Here is an 18,813-nt window from a genome sequence, read left to right on the forward strand (position 1 = left end):
CTCTTTTTATCTTGTTTATGAAAATTTTCCCTGGCTTAAAGTTGTAAAGATGTTCTGCTATATTGTCTTTTAAAATATTTATAGATTGTCTTATATATTTAGTCTCTAATTTACCTTAAATTGATTTTTATATATAGTATAAAACAAATTTCTTTCTTTCTGTAGGGATAATCAATTGCCCTAGCACCAGTTATTGAAAAGTCCACAGTTTCATCACCAATCTGCAGCAATAATAACAATAATCTAAACCCTATCTGCTTTCCTTCTTTCTGGAATTCCTCCTTGCAGTTAGAATAGCACTTGAATATAACTTATTAGTATAATAGTAGCATTATATCTAGTAACATTTAAGTATTTCTTCCATTATATTATTAGCTCTCAGAGGGAAGGACTCTGTCTTTCTTATATCTACTTACTTCAGATAACATAGCAAAGAGGCTAGATAGAGAGACTATAAAAGGAAGCCTTGGAGAATTCTATTTCAAGATGGCAAATTGGGTACATGTCGCAGTCTCCCAAACCAACAATTGTTTCTTGAATTGAATTAATTTGAATTACTGGTATAAAGTTTATAAGCAATGGTTCTCATATTCTAGTTCTGGGGAGACATAATTTTGTAATTGAGCTATAATATAAATGAGTTTCAAGATACAACATATCTGTATCTGTATATGCTGCACAGTGATCAAATCACCACAATGAGTCTAGTTAATATCTACCACCATAGCTATAAATTTTTGTTTCTTGTGATGAAAACTGGAGTGATATAATTTTGAAAGAAGGGTGGTATAGGCAGAAATGTCTATCTTTATAACCTTCTTCAAGTTTTTTTATAACTTTCTTCAAGTTTTAACGGGTTTCAAAATTGTAATCCAAGGGAATGTTTATTTAGAATTTCCCTATCTTTTCTGATCTCCTAGGAGTCTTTTATTCATCTCCCTCAAATAAACTTTCATCTGCACCATTCTGGTCTCATGCCCCATCTTGGTCTGCCATTTTCTCTCTGCTCCTCTCAACACTGTCTGAGAAGTCTCATCTCTCTACCACAGTCTCCTTAAGGTGTGAGGTTCCTCTTCTATTTTCGTTAATATTCTATTAATAATAAACTCATGTATATTTTTGTCTATTTCTCTCCTTAGAGAGAAGGAGAAGAAAGATGTGAACCTACAGGTTAATTTTTATCCTATCGAGCTTAGAATAAGTATTTATAAGTAAGTTGGAGACATTTAAAACACCAACTTATCTGTTACTGAAAACATCTACCCATACAATATTCCTTTTGACTTTATCCAGGACACACTTCCCTTACTAAGAATCCTAAATCTACTTACTCATCTTTGTTGATGGGATGATGATCTCACTGATGTCTCTAGAACAGACTTCCTTTGAATATGAAGGCTTTTGACATTTATAGGAAATTTTCCGGAATCAAAAGCATTTTCTCAAACCTTCTCAGTAAAAAGACCTTTCATCACTGCCTTAGTTCACTAATGTTTGGGCTCGAAATTCCACAGTGTTAGAATTGTTCATTGTACCCAGAAAAGGAGGCTTTCAACTCAGTATCCACCACTCTTGTTATCCAAATAACAGAAACAACACACGTGAGAAAAGAACCAATAGCAAAACACAAAAGTAAGCATACGGAATTTCACTAACATTGAATATTTCCCTCTGATGTCCATTTAGGTACATGGTACTGCATACCTTTCCATAAAAATCAAATTTGCTTAAAGGTTGAAGTTTATCAGTAGACCTTTAAAATTGGGCTGTGATTTTTCCCCCTTCGATCTGAACCCATCTACACTTTTTCTTTTAGAAATTCTTCATCGATCCAAAGGTGTTCCTTTTGTATTATTTCATCATGTAAATGAGCAATCTAGAAAAATCCTTTAGGCGATCATTTTCTACTTGTGTTTTCTGTGTCTGATTTTTTAAGGTGATATAATCCACTTTGAAAAAATCATCGGGATGACGAAAAGACTTCTCAAAGAAAAGGACTGTCTGGTCAATTACTGTCCTGAAAACGTGATTTCTAAGAAACCTACATGGTCCATACACAATGCAGAAGGCAGGAACACCTGGGGCCTGATGTTTCCTCTCCCTTTTGTGATCCTTCCTCAATTAACTCATTCACAAATATGTGCTGAAGAACGACTATGTTCGCAGAACTTCAATCTTGTTGCTTTAAGTCACTGAGAACTTTTATTTACTTATTTTCTGCTTTGAACCTGATGCACGTGATGGTAAAGGGATAATTGTGGGAGTTCACAATTCCAAATGAACATGTAGACATACCGAATTCCTATATCACTTTGTCCCTCCATCAAAAAAAAAAAAAAAAGGGTCACTTTTAATATAGTTAGTAAAAGAAGCCATTGGCAGGAAGGATACTGTGTTTCTCTGAGGAAATTCACTTTTCTCTTTTCCATGTTCATGCACTAGAAACTGTTAGTCTGCTCCTTCATCCATGGCTTAAAGGGACAGAAGAGATGAAGTTAATGGTGCCCTCTTCTCTGTGTACCTGGGGTGCTGTCAACCCCATCCAGCTGATCATCTCCCAAACACAGTGAGGAAATGACGGCCTCGGTGCCAGGCCTGCTCTCCTGGCTCAAGCTGTTGTTTCGTAACCACGTCCCTTTGTGCAATCTGTCCGCTCATCACGGCAATGTTTTACTGCTGCGTCACCCACGTCAGCTGAACAGAGATCTACGTGTGTCTGTTTTAAAAATATTTTTAGTTCCTATGCTTTCGAAAACATCTAGCTAAGTTGCCTAAATAGCTTGCTCTTTCAAGCTTTTAAATCAGTTGCCATGGTAACAGATGTTCAAAGACAGGGGCCTACAATTTTATATTAAACTATGTTTTCCTCAACTTCCCACAAGCTTCACATTTACATGCTCTGTCTCTGGGGAAGAGCAGTAAAGCCGCCCCTCCGCCAATGCAAAATTCGATCTTTATCCCCTCTTTGTATTACAATTCTTTTTTAAATAAAAAGCTCCACATTACCCTCAAAATTCAGCCATAATGTAATGTGATTTCATGTCATTCTTGGTGCTTAGAAGGCCTGAAAATATTAAAATAATCATTGTAGTAACTGAAAAAAGAAAGAAGGAAAAGCATTAAGCTCTATTGCCTGTTCTCAAACTACACTTCAGATAAAATTAAAACTACACAACTCCATAGACCGGTCATCTTGAAACAAAGAACAAAAGCTTAATCACATATCTAGACAGGGCAATTAAAGTCAAGACCACAGAAATCTAATTCTCCAAGCACATCCATGCATAATAACCACTATTGGAAATGTGGTCTATACTGAAAAGCCTCTGTGTCTGTATAGAATCTGTACTTTTTAATTATGAGACATTTCACATAAAGAAGACCTGGGGGGCAGGGGGAATCTAACAAGCCATGGTTGAGGAACAAACCAGACTCTGAAGCTGGTAGGTTTCTAGCACCAGCTTGTAAGAAGAAAAAAAAAAAAAAAAACAGACAGTACTGTTCCAAGAACTCACTGCAAAACTGCTTCGTGAAAAGGCCTGGTGTGGAGTAGAAAGGGTATGCCGGGTTGTAGGGCAGGGAAGACCCAGGTTCAAATACCAGCTCTATCTCTGATCAAATGTGTGACACTGTATACATTACTTACCCTCTCCGAACCTCATCCTCGCTCTCAGATTTTTATTTAATCATCCAATGAGGTCCCCTATGGAAAATATTCAGCTTAGCAAGGTCTTTTTTTGTTTTCTCGTCTCCCTCAGGAATCCCTGAGTTTAAAAGCAAGAAATTATCTTTTCTAATGGCTCTTGAAACTTGATCATCTCATTTCTCTGGTGGACCACAGGGGTCTCTGTAACCACACCTTACCCAGGATGTCAATACAGCTCAAGAGCAAAGGCTCATAGTTAATAATTGAATCTTACCTAGTCACGATTCTAGATGAGATAACCACAGTATCCCTCACATCTTAGGAGAACTGGTCTACTTCCAAACAAAAAGATTAGAATGGTTTGTGGGTTAGTCAGATCTTTGGAGAAGCAGATGCCAAGATAGATCAAACATGTAAGAAATTTATTAGGGTAGATACCTGTGGGAGAAAATGGGAAGGGACAAGTCTGAATCTGAGGGAAGGAGAGAGAAAAGGAAAGAAGGAAGATTGAGTGGAAGCTTCCTAGACTGCAATGCAATCTGAGGAAAGTGTGCCTAGAACTTTGGGGAGCCTAGCTCAGCCATCAGAGGAGTCCCTTGTCTCCTAGGGTGGGTCTCAGGATCCCTACCACGCATGGCCCCATGACAGATCTGAGAGGTAAATTCTCATTACTGCCATAGCTTCCTAATTAGGTTTCACATTTTCTCTAGCTATAGAAACAGCCTTAAATTAACACTTAGGTGTTTCAAAAGGAGCACAGATATATAAAACCAATCCTTTTAATTAATAAGGTCCTCCTATGAAGTAACCTATGTACAAACAGAGGTGGGGGTGACATTGCCTTTCCCCGCCTGGTGCTCCTGCCACAGCTAGAGGACACTCTTCATAGCTGAGCCAACACTCGCCATTGAGGACACTTATCCCCTGCCCTTCTCCAGATCTCTGCTGCAAGAAGCCTTCCTCCTCAGCTACCTTGAGTGCTCCCTGTACCCTGAGCTTCTCTCAAGTTTTACTCTCTTGTTGCCATCCCATCTTCCTGAAAAGCTCAGAACATAGCAGTTTAACTCCAAGGGCACAGAACTCCTAAGGGGCGTTAGTTAACACTTACTGTTGTGATTAATAAACCCCAAAAGCTCAGTGGCTTCACACAATTGAAATTTATTTTTTGTATATCCGACAATTAATACAGGCATGTAGCAGGTACCTTCACTGCAATAAGTTAGGGACCTCTGCTTGGTCAACCCTTAGGGATTTGGGGACCTTCTCTTGCAGCCAGTGGACAGAAAAGAAAAGAGTATAGGAATTCTTGGGGGGGTGTTTTCATGGGCCAAGCCTAGACATGAAATCCATCGTTGTCACACATATTTGTTGACAAGGACAAATTCCGTGGCCCCATCCAACTTCAAGGAAGGCTGGGAAAGGTAATCTAGCTATGTACTCCAGAGCAAAAGTAAAGGTTTCATGAGTACCTATCAATCTCTGCTAAGAAAGATCCAGTGCTAGGTTCTGAGGACTGGGATCTCAGGCTGAGTTACTTTCTACCTGTGCAATACAAGCTGCATCTTGCTTTAAAAGGTTTCTGAGGTCGACTTCAGAACCTAACCACAAGACTGCTTGAGGCCTCGGCTTGACGCACTTAGTAAAAGTTTCCAGGTGGAAAATTTCTGTAAGAAAATGTATTGTGAGTTATGAACAATCTAGTTATAAACAGATTTTAGTAAAAAAACCCATCTATAAATTGAAAGCTAAATATATACATTCGAGCCTAAGTTCACATGTTAAATGTTAATTCAGATACGAGGTAACTGGCAATCGGCTCTCATCCTCCAACAAGCTTAAATTGTTATTAGTGGGTTGAGTGGATCAGAGGCATGTTAGAATGTGACTATCTGTGATACACAGTCTGATGTAAACATAAACATCTTGATCTTTACTTCTATTGTCTTGGGAACAGTACAGGCTGGCTAAAAATATTGTCTTCCATTAACCTCCAGTGAAGTAACATGTTTTATGAGGATAAAAATGTATTGCATTATGGTGAAATTGTACTTTATGTTTTTATGCATATGCAATTTCAAATATATACTTGGAGAGAATGCAAAGACTGCTGGAAATCTAGCCAGTTAGCTTAGACGACAAATAATAGTATCTTTTTTCAAACTACATAAGAGCTTCCTCTTACTTTAAAGTTACAAATAGCTCTTCATAATCTAACAACATAGTCTCGCATGGCATTGTTCATTTTAGAGGACAGACAATATTGTGGGCTTACGAATTAAAGTCAGGAAATTTTAGGTCTGCTAATAAGTTGAACAATAGATCCCTGATTAGAGAAATATGCATAGACTGTCTTCCAGATGCGCTTTGCATTTATAAAATATTTCCATAATACTTATAGACATTTGAACATGATATTGTATTTTCCATGTACGCATTTATGCTCATGAAACTGGATCAGAAATACCAGAGTAGAAAGGGCTGTGATACAGAGGTCCAGAGACTTGAATTCTTGACTAAGGTCTGCATTTACTAGCTATGTGATCTTGAACAAGCCACCTAACTTCTCTGGGCTTTGGTTCCCTCTGTCGTAAAACTGAGATTTAGATTAAATGACTTGGTCCACCTCCATTCTATATGATAAAAATAATCTTTTTGAGTCTCCATTTCTACAAATAGAAAAATCATTATAAAACTAGCTACCCTTTTTTATCCTAGGGTTGTTTTAAGGACCAAAAGAAAAAAAAAATATTAAAAGGAGCTTTAGAAATGGCCAAGTGCTATAAAAATATAAAATGTTTTAAAGAAAACTAATCACATTTATAATGTTCAAATCTACTGCATAATTACTTAGTCTGGACCCAAGCATAGACACAGTGGTGTTTAATACCCAGCTTTGTTGATCCACCTAAACACCACTTAGAAGGCTGAGAGCTATTCCCATTTTTGACAAGCCTAAAGTACAGACAAAGAAATGTTGTTTACAACCAGAAAGTGAAGAATCCTCATAATATCACAATACATAATAGTTGCTGCTCTAGGTTACCTTCTTCAGCAATTCAAACCAATATGTCCCTTAAAAGCCATAGACAAAACGTGTATACAAAGACTGAAACGATAAGAAAGCAAACTTGCTTTCTTAATAACTACCCTTCTCATTTAGCCTGCTTTTAAATTTTAGATAGTATTCAGACAAACATAAATTATCAGCATTCCAAGAAGTTGATGTATAAAGTATAGTTTTTATACTCATAAATAAATGGGACCTGCCCTTGAATCCAAAACTTAGCCTGGGCATGATATCTTAAGACTTGCTGGGTTGAGAAAGGTCCTTATTATCCAAAGAACTGTAAGCATAAAGCATGTGCTAGTTATATTTGTAGGATGGTTATATAATTTTATTAACCAGAGGAATAATCTTCAGAATGCAAACTGCATACACATTGTAACCTGCGGTTGTTTCCTGGATCCGACTTTTAAAGACAAAATTCTCACTGATCTTAATTCAGACTCTTTTACTCTTGACTAAGAGGGAACCTTTTCCATTCTTGGTATTTAACAGGAGGCAGCGACTTTGGAATTCCCTCCCACTTCAAGTGCCCACAGAATTGCTACCACCATTTACAAGAGGTGTACATAAGCCTGGATACAGAACAAACCCTATGGGAAAAAATGGGTCTTATGAATTCACCCAAAGTGCAAATATCCTCCAGATTCAGTCTCCCCTTTTCTGTAGAACTAACCCATGAATTTTAGTAGTCTGCGCGCGCGCGCGCACACACACACACACACACTCACTCACTCACTGAAGTGAGCCTTTGAGAGAGGTTTGTGCTGGTGATGACAACATTTTCATGATAATTTGTTAACACACTTGCAAAGCAGGGGTAATTTACTCCAGTAAAATCCAGCTAATAGCCTTGTAGATGTGAGGTCTTCTTCAGAAGGCCACATGCATGCCTTCAGGCTGCCGAGTGCCTGCAGGCTTCTGTAGCCACCCAAAGATCTCCTGCCAACTCTGCTCTGACTGGACCCCTGGAACCTCCTGACCTGCTTTCCTACCTTAGCGCCCAATATGGGAAGCCCGACTGGGGTTAGAGGGAGGATGTGGTTTGGGGAGACATGGGACAGAAGGCGTGGTGTTCCGCAAAGTCAGACTCTGGGAGTCGTTAAACTGACACCTTTCTCTTTGGGGAGGCAGTCTATCAGGAACAAGACAAAAAAAAAATGATGTATAAAAGACATCTATCAATACCATTCATTTCTTTTTCTGATTATAAAGAAAAGACGTATTCATTATAGTTTTTGGAGCACAGAAACACCCAAAAAAGGACAAAATTATCAATAATTCTATCTAAAATATCTCAATTCTGATATCTTCCAGTTTTTCTCTATGTAGATTTTAATTACTTCATGTAACTTTACTGTGTATAAATACTTTTTTAAAAAAAATATGATTGCAGAGGACCTAAACAGACACTTCTCCCTAGAGGACATACGAATGGCCAATAAATATTTGAAAAGATGCTCAACATCACTAACTATTAGGTAAATGCAAATCAAAACCACAATGAGATCTCATCTCACACCTGTTAGAATAGCTATAGACAACAGGACAAGTAATAACAAATGTTGGTGAGGATGTGGAGAAAAAGGAACCCTCATACACTGCTGGTGGGACTGAGAATTGGTACAGCCACTGTGGAAAACAGTGTGGAGGTTCCTCAAAAAACTAAGAACTGATCTACCATATGATCCAGCAATCCCTCTACTGGGTATTTACCCCAAAGACTTGAAAACCCATATCCTAGAAGATATTTGCACACCGATGTTCAGTGGCCAGGACATGGAAGCAACCGAAGCATCCTACGATAGGATGATTGGATAAAGAAGCTGTGGTACATATATACAATGGAATATTACTCAGTCATAAGAAGAGATGAAATATTGCCTTTTGCGACAACATGGATGAACTTCAAGATAATCATGCTAAGCGAAATAACCCAGACAGAAAAAGATAAAAATCACGTGATATCACTCATATGTGGGATATAAACCTAAAAGCAGCAAATGAACAGGGCAGAGACTCATGGGCACAGGCTATAGACTAGTGGTGCCCAGAGGGTAGGGGGTGTTGGGAGTGGGGAAGTAGACAGGGTAAAGAGGGTCAAATATGTGGTGGCAGAAAAAAAATCTAAAAATGGGAGGTGAACACATAGTGTAAATATATATATATGCCTTCTTGTTAAAGTATACAGCTAAAATTTACTGGATTTCGTTAATCAATGTCACCATAAAAATTAATTCATTCATTTAAAAATACACATGATTGATTCTGGTAGCCCCATAATGTCACGCTCTGTATGCAGTGTAAGTTATAGAATGTTCCTATTATTTGACAACGTAGGTGGCTTCCATTATTGTATAACTAAATAACATGGCATTGACTGTGCTTGTACAGAAATCTCGGTCTCACACTCTAGTTTCTTAAGATAGATTCTCAGAAGGGATGAACAGCTATCGGTGTTTCAGCATACTTGATATATAAAACTGAGTCAAACTGCTTTCCAGAGAAGCCGCAGCAATTAGAAAGCTCAGCAGCAGAAGAGTCTCATATTAATGTATTTTCACCAACACTGAGTTTTTAATCTGTGCTAATTTGACAGGCAAAATTACAGGCCAAAAGTCACTTTTTCAGTTTATGGATACAAAATGCATTATGTATAGCTCGGTTTGTTCATAAAATTAACATATTTGGCCCATTTGGAAAACCATAATATCAATCATGGAAAACTGAAAGTGACCTCAAAGAGTATAAGATACACCAAAGGTGAAGTGATTTGCTCAGGATCATGTGACACTTTAGTGATAAATTGGGGACAAGAACCTGAGAGTTCTTCTAATTCCCATTCCAGTATTCCTAAATAGAGATTTTTAGTAAAAATAAAAATCTACTTTAAAATCTGGAAAGAATGGAGACATAGATGAGGCTTTTAACTGTTGTTTAGTAACTAAACATTTTCCCCTCTAATTCTTCCCGTCTTTACAGCGCTGTACCAAGCTGGCATTCCTGCCTCCAGCAGTTCATCGACAGTCACCTTCCATCTCTCGAAAAGGGTCCTTTTGGAGGAGAGAAGTCATAAAATGTGAATTCGTTTTAGAACAAACTGGAGCAAAGCGTCATTAGGAAGCTTATTCTATTCTGAACATATCTCAAGTGACAATCTAAAATCACATATAAGTGATTCCTCCCTGACCCTCTGCATCTGCTCCCAAGCTGTCTGCGGCTAGTGTACAATGAGAACATGAAGATCACGGCCATAACTGAAGACTTTCCTGAATATATCACTTCCACATCTAAAACCACCTTTTCTTTTTTGCATTCATATCTCTTCTTCATCTCACCTGCTGTGGCTTTAGAACATAGCCACAAATTCTTCCTGATGAGAGGAATGGTCTATGTCACCCTAACCTCCTTTGAATGTATGGGCATGGGCAGGCTTGTGACGACAGCTTCGACCAGTAGAGTCTAGAAAAAGTGATGCCATGTGACTCACAAGGCTAAGTGATAAAAACTAGGCGGCTTCCTCCTTGCCTGCTGGGAACACTTGTTCTTGGAGTTGTGAGTCACCATACAAGAAATTTGACTACTCTGAGGCTACCACATGATGAAGAAGTTTACGTCACATGGAGAGGCCACAGGTGAATGCACTGACTGACAGTTCCAGCTGAATCCAGCTTTCAAGTCATCCCAGTCCAGGCGCCAGACATGGGAGCAAAGGAACGTCTAGTTCCCAGCCATTTGAGTTAACCTGAGCCTCCCTGTCTTCCCAGCTAATGCCTTCCATGGAGCAGAAGCAAGTCACCCCCACTGCACCGTAGCTGAATTCCTGACTCACAATTAAAGAGCATAATGAATGAGTGTTGTTTCATACTGCAATGGTATTAAGCAACAATGAGTACCTGGAATACCCCCACCGTCACTGCTGCTGCCGCCTGCCACCCTTCCACCCTGCCCGTCTCACTGTCCCATGTGATGGCATTAGGAAGTGGGGTCTTGGAGGGGTGATTAGGTCACGAGGGCACGACACTCAGGAGCGGGATTAGTGCCCTTACAAAGGAGGCTCCAGAGAGGTCCCCAGCCCCTCCCACCATGTGGGAACACGACAAGAAGTCTGCAACCAGGAGGAGGGCTTTTGCCAGCACCCGACCACGCCGGCACCCTGACCTTGGACTTCCAGCCTCCAGACGATGAGAAGTACATCTCTACTGTTTATAAGCCACCCAGTCTGTGGTGTTTTGTTATAGTGGCTGAAATGGACTGTGACAATTATTCTCCACCTTTCCTTTTCCTTACTCAGCCCAGTTTCCCCTCCTTTCTTTCAAAAATCTCTGAGGATTGGATCAGAGGCATTTATAACCATTTTAATATTAACATTTAATATTAATTTTTATATTAAAAAGGAGATTTAGAAGTCACCTAGAGCACATAAGAAGATCTCGAAATAGACTTTCCAGGTGACATTAAATTCCTGAGATCTTTTCTTTGCTTTTTTCCCCTCGTCATTCATTTGCTATCCCGGTTCCTAAAGCCTATCCCCATCTCAAACATAAGGAATTTCCAGAAACTTCCCAAACTCAATCAAGTAAACAGTCAACAGAGGTTGATTTCATTTAAAATAGGGAAATAAGCTACTGTTTGTTGAGTATTAAGCACTTGATCCACATTATTTTATCATCTTGTTGTATAAGGTAAGTCTTATTACTAATTCATTTTACTGAAAAAGAAACTGTGGCTTAGATGCTAAGTGGTGGAGTTTGGATTTGAACCGAGGCTCACAGGACCTCAAACCCAAGTCTTAACCACTACACCAGTTGCTGCCAAGTCTTTCAATCACATTCCATGGAAAGAAATGCTTCCTACATAATGACCAAAGAACACCCACACATACATAACTGAATTAAAATGGTCAGGAAACAATGAATACCTTACCATGCACACAGCACATTGCATTGATCTTCTCTACTCTTTTCAGTGTCTTTCTTATTTTTAAAATGTAGGTAGCAACCCATCCAATGGATTGCATAACCTGTTGCGAATTGATCACAACACAGAAACTTAAAAAATCACTGTACTACCTTCTCCAAATTGACTTAAAATCTGGGAGGCCATCGCCCCATGACCCTTTTCTTCTTTTAAACCGAAGGTCACTACCCATAGGGTCGATAACAAAAAATTTTATTTAATACGACATTTTAAAATTTGAAACGAGCCTTAAATTTTCTATCTACTTTTTTAAAAATATGAGACCATTTAATAAAAAGCCCTATTTGGAAATTTTAACAAACAATAACATTGATACCTCAGTGACATATTAGATGTAGTAGCTGGTCATGGTGGCCGCTCAGGAATAGAGGACATAGGAGAGATATGCATCCCAGGTTTGCCTCTTTGCCCAAACCTCTTCCCCAGGGAGCCACTGGCCACAGCCCTGACCAAGCCCCACAGCACAGGACTCTGCTGGCCCCTCCTTGCTCCAGCTGTTTGGAGAATCAGCTGACGACAGAATCGTGATATGTCATGGCATGAGAAAATTAGCGGACTAATGTCAGAAATTAGAATGAAAGTGATGGAGGAAATGATCCAAAAGAATTGGGAGAGTAGAAGCTGAAAAGTCATGAGACAGTGTTGGGGCTGGAGAGGCCATGGGGACCAGGGACAAACCACAGTGATGACAAAACCGAAGAGGCCACCTGACAGGAGAGGAGAATGACTATCGCATCGACGGAAGCAGAGAGAGTCCCTGAATCCGCCAGAGTCAAAGAGGAGCTGGTCCCTCACGTGACAGGTCCTGTTGGCTTTCTAGTTCCCATCCCAGTAGCATGTACATGCAAAAGAAAGGTATATCTTTCTTTCTAGAGATTTGAAGAGCTTTTCGTTTTTTGAAATCCAAAGGTTCAAAATACTCTTACAGTGAGAATCTGAGATGAATGTAGTGTGGGACAGCCACAGAGTCACAGACAAGAGACAGAACTTCACAGAGGACTATGCCCAGGCTTTTGCCTTTTGGAATATTAAAAATATTAATTACAATAGCTTTTATCTGAATAATATAATACTTCATAATCCACAAAAAAATGATGACACACAATCATCTATAAAGTGACGATAATAACTGTACCTTATTCATATTTTCATTGTGGAGATGAAATGAATAAAAACATGTACAATCCTTAAATGAGTACCTCCCGCATAGTAAATGCTCAAGATATTGGACTCAATCCTATGGTAATACTGCAACACGGGTAGGTATAATAGAGCCTTTTGATAGGTGGAAAACTGGACGCTCAGAGACACCCCAGGCCATGCTAAAGGTTACACAGCTAAGAAGTGGTAACAAAGGTCTTCAGGCTTTGTGTCATCTATCTATTCATTCCACAGATATTTATGGAGTCCTGGGATCAGTGCCTGGCTCACACCACACATAGCCAATGCAACGGATACAATTCCTGCACCCACAAAAATTACAGCCGAATGTTCCTTCTCCAAGTCCTACCATGTTTCCGTAACATAGACATCAACTAGATAGTTGTTCATTTTTTTATATCTTTCACATGAGATTCATTTAACCTACAATACAGGGCCACAAGATCAGAAAGGCATGCATCTTCCTGCATCTGGAGAAATTAGTTGGTGCCTCCTCTATCCACAGCCTCCTGGGGTCACACCACCATGGCGCTTGGCACACTATATTGCAATTCTTGGGTAATATCTGTCTCCCATGTCTCAACCCAAGACTGTCAATTCCCTCAGCATAGGGACTATACTCACAGTAACACAGACTGAGTGTTAAATAAATACTGGTCGATTTTAATTAAATAATAGGATTTTTTTTATCATATAAGGGGAGGCATTTTGATTTTTCTTAATAATCAAGTTTCGCCTAGTTTTTAGTGTCACTGAGAAGTTTTTGTTCCTCAAGGGGTTTTTTTTGCTTGTTTTGTTTTATTATGGTGACATTGGTTAACAAAGTTTGTGTGTTTTCCCTCCTATGGTAGTTTTTAAGTTTAAGAAGGGCACTAAACTCAGTGGAGCTTGAAGTCAGTACCCAAGAACTAAAATGGTTTCCACCACAACCACTGATAACACTTTAGAAAATTTCCTAAGCCCTGAGCTCTAGGAAGACAAGGGACAGAAGAGAAAAGTAAATGAAAGGGTAGAGAAGAGAGAAGAGAAGTGAAGGTGAGAAAGATGTAGGCAAATAGTTCATACCGATTCAGACTTGACAAAGCAGATTGAAAACTACAAAAAGGAAAAAAATGTAGCACGCCATTTTTTCCTACCTCCTTCTCACCAAATCAAGAAAAGTGTCTGGCTGATTTTATATATATGTACGTATATATGTATGTATACACACACACACCCTACATGTATATGAATAATTAGATATTATGTATTTATTAATATAATTTATTGTTATTTATTTTATATATGAGAGAGAGAGAGAGCAACAGAAACAGAGAGAGATAAAGAAAGATTAATCAAAAATTAGTGTGGAACCCTTTGTAATTTTTTGTTAGAAGTAAATAATTCTAAAGGATTAACAATAACTTTGCAAATGTCAAATCAGCTAGATTTGAGAGCAGAAATTCAAAGAAATCTATTAACCAGAAACATAGTTCTCACTTTTAAATAAAGCCACCACTTTTGGTTGATTAAACCGTGCCCAAAGTAGATTTTTCTTCATTATTAATATGTATCACTCATACCAATTCAGAGCAGAGCAGTTTTGAGGTCAAAATCACTCTCCATGAAAGCCAGAGTTTACAAAGATAATGTAAATGGAGTTCGTCCTCATGAAACTCAGGGGTATGAAAAGGTGGCTGGATGATTTCGAAACTTCATGAAAACTTCATAAACATCAAATATTGGGAGTTAGTTATGAATCAGCAAAGGTTTAGAGACCCTCGAGATAAACTTTCCATTAGGCTTCTTTTCCGGTTAACCTAAATCAAAGGATCTCTGGGGGATACAGTAAATTTGAACTTTTGTGTGGCCTTTTTATTTGTATGTGTGTGTTTTAGCAAGCATCCTGAAACGGCAAATGCTTCCTCATCGGTGGAACCATGTAGATTCAGAAAAAGCCATCTTCCATTGAGAAAACAATTGTTTTCTATAGAGACAAGAAACAAATGCCCATGACCTGGGTCACCTCGTCCCAGCAGGCTTTTGCTGCGGCTTCCTCTGAGCAAACACAACAAAGTCCAGAGCAGTCAATCCTGCCGCCCCACACTGGGCCCCTGCAGTTGTGCTCTGCTATTTACCCTTCCTATTAATCTGTCAATGTTCTAGTCAAACATGCAAAACAATATGGTGGGTGCATAGTTTGATTGGCCATTGCTAAGTAACTTGGGCCAAAGATGAAGAAATGGAACATCCAACCAACAAAATGTGAGGCCCAATCTGATTGTTAGAAAATGTTCAACAATACCAGTGCATTTCAGGGTGGCTGTGATTTAGCATTCCTCTCGCCAGAAAAGAGTAGTCCCAATAGATGACATTCAGTTCTTGAATCTAAATTCAGGTCACATCCCATCCCATCGTTGTGGGATAGGACAGTCTGGGTATTTTGTGGAGGAAGTTATTTGATATGAGATGCAATCATCCTGTTAATGAAGGGACTGTTGGATTTGGTCTGGCACACAGGTGAGCCCCTGGCTAACAACTGCAACATTCTTTGAATTGAAAAAAATCAGAATCCTTGATTCAATGCTCCATGAATGCTAAAATGCATAGTTCTAAAATGTAATCTGAATTATCAAACATTTTGAGCAAATTCAGTAGCTTGTTTCCTCACTCCACTTTTCTCCTTTTCTGCTAGCCCAGACGACGCCTCAGGATCCTTCTCACCACAATGCTCTAGGTAGCCATTTCTACTCCATTAGAATTAGTACGAATGATGGAGTTTATTTGTCATTCCAGCCCTGGAGTCTCAAGTGAGCAAATTTATCAGGATATAAAATACATAGATGATCGGCAACTGTTCAAAACACTCCCTGCTAGTACTACAGAGCATGCATTTCCCTGCTGTATGGGAAATCAGGCAGAATGGGAAGACTAGATGGCTATTTATAAGTTTGGAAAGCCAGGACATAATATAACATAGCACAACAAAATGGAAGAAAATATGGATATTGAAGTCAGGCTGACTTGGCATCAAATTCCCCTATTTCCTATCTATTTACTAGCTACATGGCCTCTAGCAAATATGTAATTGTTCTGATATATGTTTGTTCATCTGCAAAATGGAGAAAATAAGGCAGTATAATGTTCGTCAGGACTTTTCGACTCCTATCCCTGCTCCATTTTCTCCAACTATTCACTTCTCCACAGGCTATAGGCAGTTCTGGTTCATATCCTTGCATTTTTTGACCCAAGAGAAAAAGAAACCCTCCCTTCCCAGTCTGAGTTAAAAAATGAGAGGAAGAATTCTGATTGCCTTGACTGAGGTTATATGTCAACCACTATGGACTCCCATTATGGGGATTCTGACTGGTCTGGACTGCATCAAATGCCCATCCATAGCCAAGGTACTGTGGCTGGGCTATTTCTAGAACCACTTAATGCGAGTGGAGAGGAGCAGTTTTCCAAAAGAAGTGTTGAGTGGAGGAAATACTTTTATGAGGTAGACAAAACGGTAAATGCATGCTCTGTGACCTTGTAGAGTGAGACCACTAAATAGAATAATGTAAAGAACTAAGTAAGTGGCACATAGTAAGTTTTCCATAGATGATAGCAAAGATTATGGTAATTATTGCCACTATTATTATAAATCTCTAGCTTGCAAAGGTACCCAGAAAGATGCTTAATGTTTCACATGGAGTTCATCACTTACTGAGGTGTTTTAAATCTGGCTGCCCAGATTATATACTCAAATAGCAGTCTCTGTGAAATAACTAGATGCAACAGATGTTCTTTTCATGCTTCAATTTGAATTCAGCTCGTAGTTCAAATTATAGAAATTTCACTTCAATCCAGCTCACGGAAGTAAGTGTTATGCTAAAGAATGAAGGTAAGAAGTTGGTTCGCTCATGTATTTACTTGAAATCCCACGTGCCAGTCACCAGATTAGCCAGACTAGACACAGGGGAGCAAAACTGATCCAATCCCTGGGGAGTAGTGAGAAGTACTATGAAGAAAAATGAAGCCCAATAAGAGGTTAGAAAACGCAGAATGGTTTTTTGATAGAGGCAGGTCCTCCGAGGAAGGGGCATCTGGGCGGAGACATGAACAAAGTAAAGGAGGCAGGGGAATCCCTGGGGGGCGGTATTCCACGCTGAGGGAATGGTGAGTACTGATTCTAGAGTGTGGCGACGTGACCAGAGCAGAGTGAGCAGGGTGAAGGGGATGGGAAGTGATGTTAACGAGGTTACCCACACCCAGGAGATGTCCGCGTCCTAATATGTGAAACCTGTGCCTATGTTACCTTATATGACAAAAGGGGCTTTTCGGATGGGATTAAGTTATGGACCTTGAGCTGGAGACATTATCCTGGATTACTCAGGTGGGCCCAGTATCATCACAAGGGTCCTTAAAGAGGTTAAAGAGGGAGGTAGAAGGGAAGGTCAGACTGATACAATATGGGAAAGACTCAACCTGCTGTTGCAGGCTTTGAAGATGGAGTAAAGGTGACACAAGCCAAAGAGTGCAAACAGCTTCTAGAAGCTGCAAAGGCAAGAAAATAGAATTCCCCCTAAAGTCTCTAGAAAAGCATGCGACCCTGCCAACACCTTGATTTTAACCCACTGAGATCCATGTCAGACTTATGACCTACAGAACTGTAAAGTAGATAATCTATTTTGTATTAAGCCACTAAGTTTGTGGTAATTGTTGCAGTAGCAATAGAACACCTAACACAGTATCATTCTAAACATTACTCGATGATTCTTACTCTTTTTACATGTCAGTGAAAAGTTTCTTTCTGTTTTGACTTATGCAACTTTTCCGGAACAGTACCTGTTGCTTTAAAGTGAGTACATAAGGCCCCACCTTAATGGTCTGGAGTCATCTTATAAATACACAAAAGAAAAAATAGCAAAGGAAACATGGACTATTTCTCCAGATTTTTCTAGTGGAGACATAGTGTGTCCCTGGGGTGGCAAAAAAAAAGTATATTTTATGAAGGCATGTAAAATTATGCTGTAATTTATAGTGATGTAGATAAATATATATAAAACTAAGAAGATGTTGCAAATTATAAAACTAAGAGCACTGAATCAAGAATCAAAATTATTGGTGAAATGGAGCAAATCTACTAGCCTAAAAAAATGTTAAAAGATGTATTATCTCTCATATATTACCTGTATCCTGATTGCAAAGGGTCTGGCTCGTAATGACAAAAATGCTTCTTCTCCCATTGCTCCATACCACGTAACTTTCAATATATATTTGGTGAGTTCAACTCCCTATAAACAATGATGGAAAAAGAAGAGAAGGTTTATAATATTCAGAGCTTCTTGTCAAGATGGCAGAGTCAGCAAATGCTGTGCTCACCTCCTCCCAAGACCACATCAAAATTACAACTAAACTACAGCCCCAAATTCATTGAGAATCACCTGAAGACAAGCTGAACAGAAGTTCTATAAGGACATACAGAAGAAGCCACATGAAGACTGGTAGGAGGGGCAGAGATATGGAAGAGCTGGTCATACACCCACAGAGTGGCAATTAAGAAACAGGAGATATATCTCACTGTGGAGGTCCTCCCAGAGAAGTGAGGTGTCCCAGAACTACACAGCTCCTCAGCGTAGCTTCAGTGTTGGGAAGAGAAGTCTCCATAATTTATGGCTATGAAAACCAGTGGAGATTGCGGCTGAGTGAGATGGAGAGCAGCTGGAGTCCCAGGTATTCCTCTTAAAGGGTCCACACACAAATTTACTTGCCAATGGACTCGCAATGAGCTCCAGCGCTGGGGCAGCAGCTCAAAAGACACCAGGGACATACGGGAAGGAGCTGAATTATCTGGCTTCAGGGCAAGGGCTAAAGGTGCACCTTTCCCCTAGACAGAAGTGCTGACAGAGGCCATTCTTCTTTTGCTGAGCCCTTCCACCAGCCAGCATGCAGATACAAATATAGGCAGGTACTATATCTGAGTCTCCATCAACATGGC

At 39.4% G+C, this 18,813-nt stretch overlaps 1 protein-coding gene across 1 annotated transcript in view; it reads right to left on the minus strand.

Moving 5' to 3' along the window:
- Positions 1 to 18,175, minus strand: part of CUNH12orf42 (chromosome unknown C12orf42 homolog) — a 112,704-nt gene extending 94,529 nt beyond the window's left edge. The window contains exon 1 of the mRNA XM_036235877.1: positions 18,005 to 18,175. Within this exon, the coding sequence (XP_036091770.1) occupies positions 18,005 to 18,061 (57 nt within the window). The 5' untranslated portion in view covers positions 18,062 to 18,175. The remainder of the gene's footprint in view (positions 1 to 18,004) is intronic.
- Between the last annotated feature and the right edge of the window lie 638 nt (positions 18,176 to 18,813).

This window comes from Rousettus aegyptiacus, unplaced genomic scaffold, assembly GCF_014176215.1.
Source record: "Rousettus aegyptiacus isolate mRouAeg1 unplaced genomic scaffold, mRouAeg1.p scaffold_m13_p_2, whole genome shotgun sequence".
In the NCBI taxonomy this organism is placed as follows: Eukaryota; Metazoa; Chordata; class Mammalia; order Chiroptera; family Pteropodidae; genus Rousettus; species Rousettus aegyptiacus.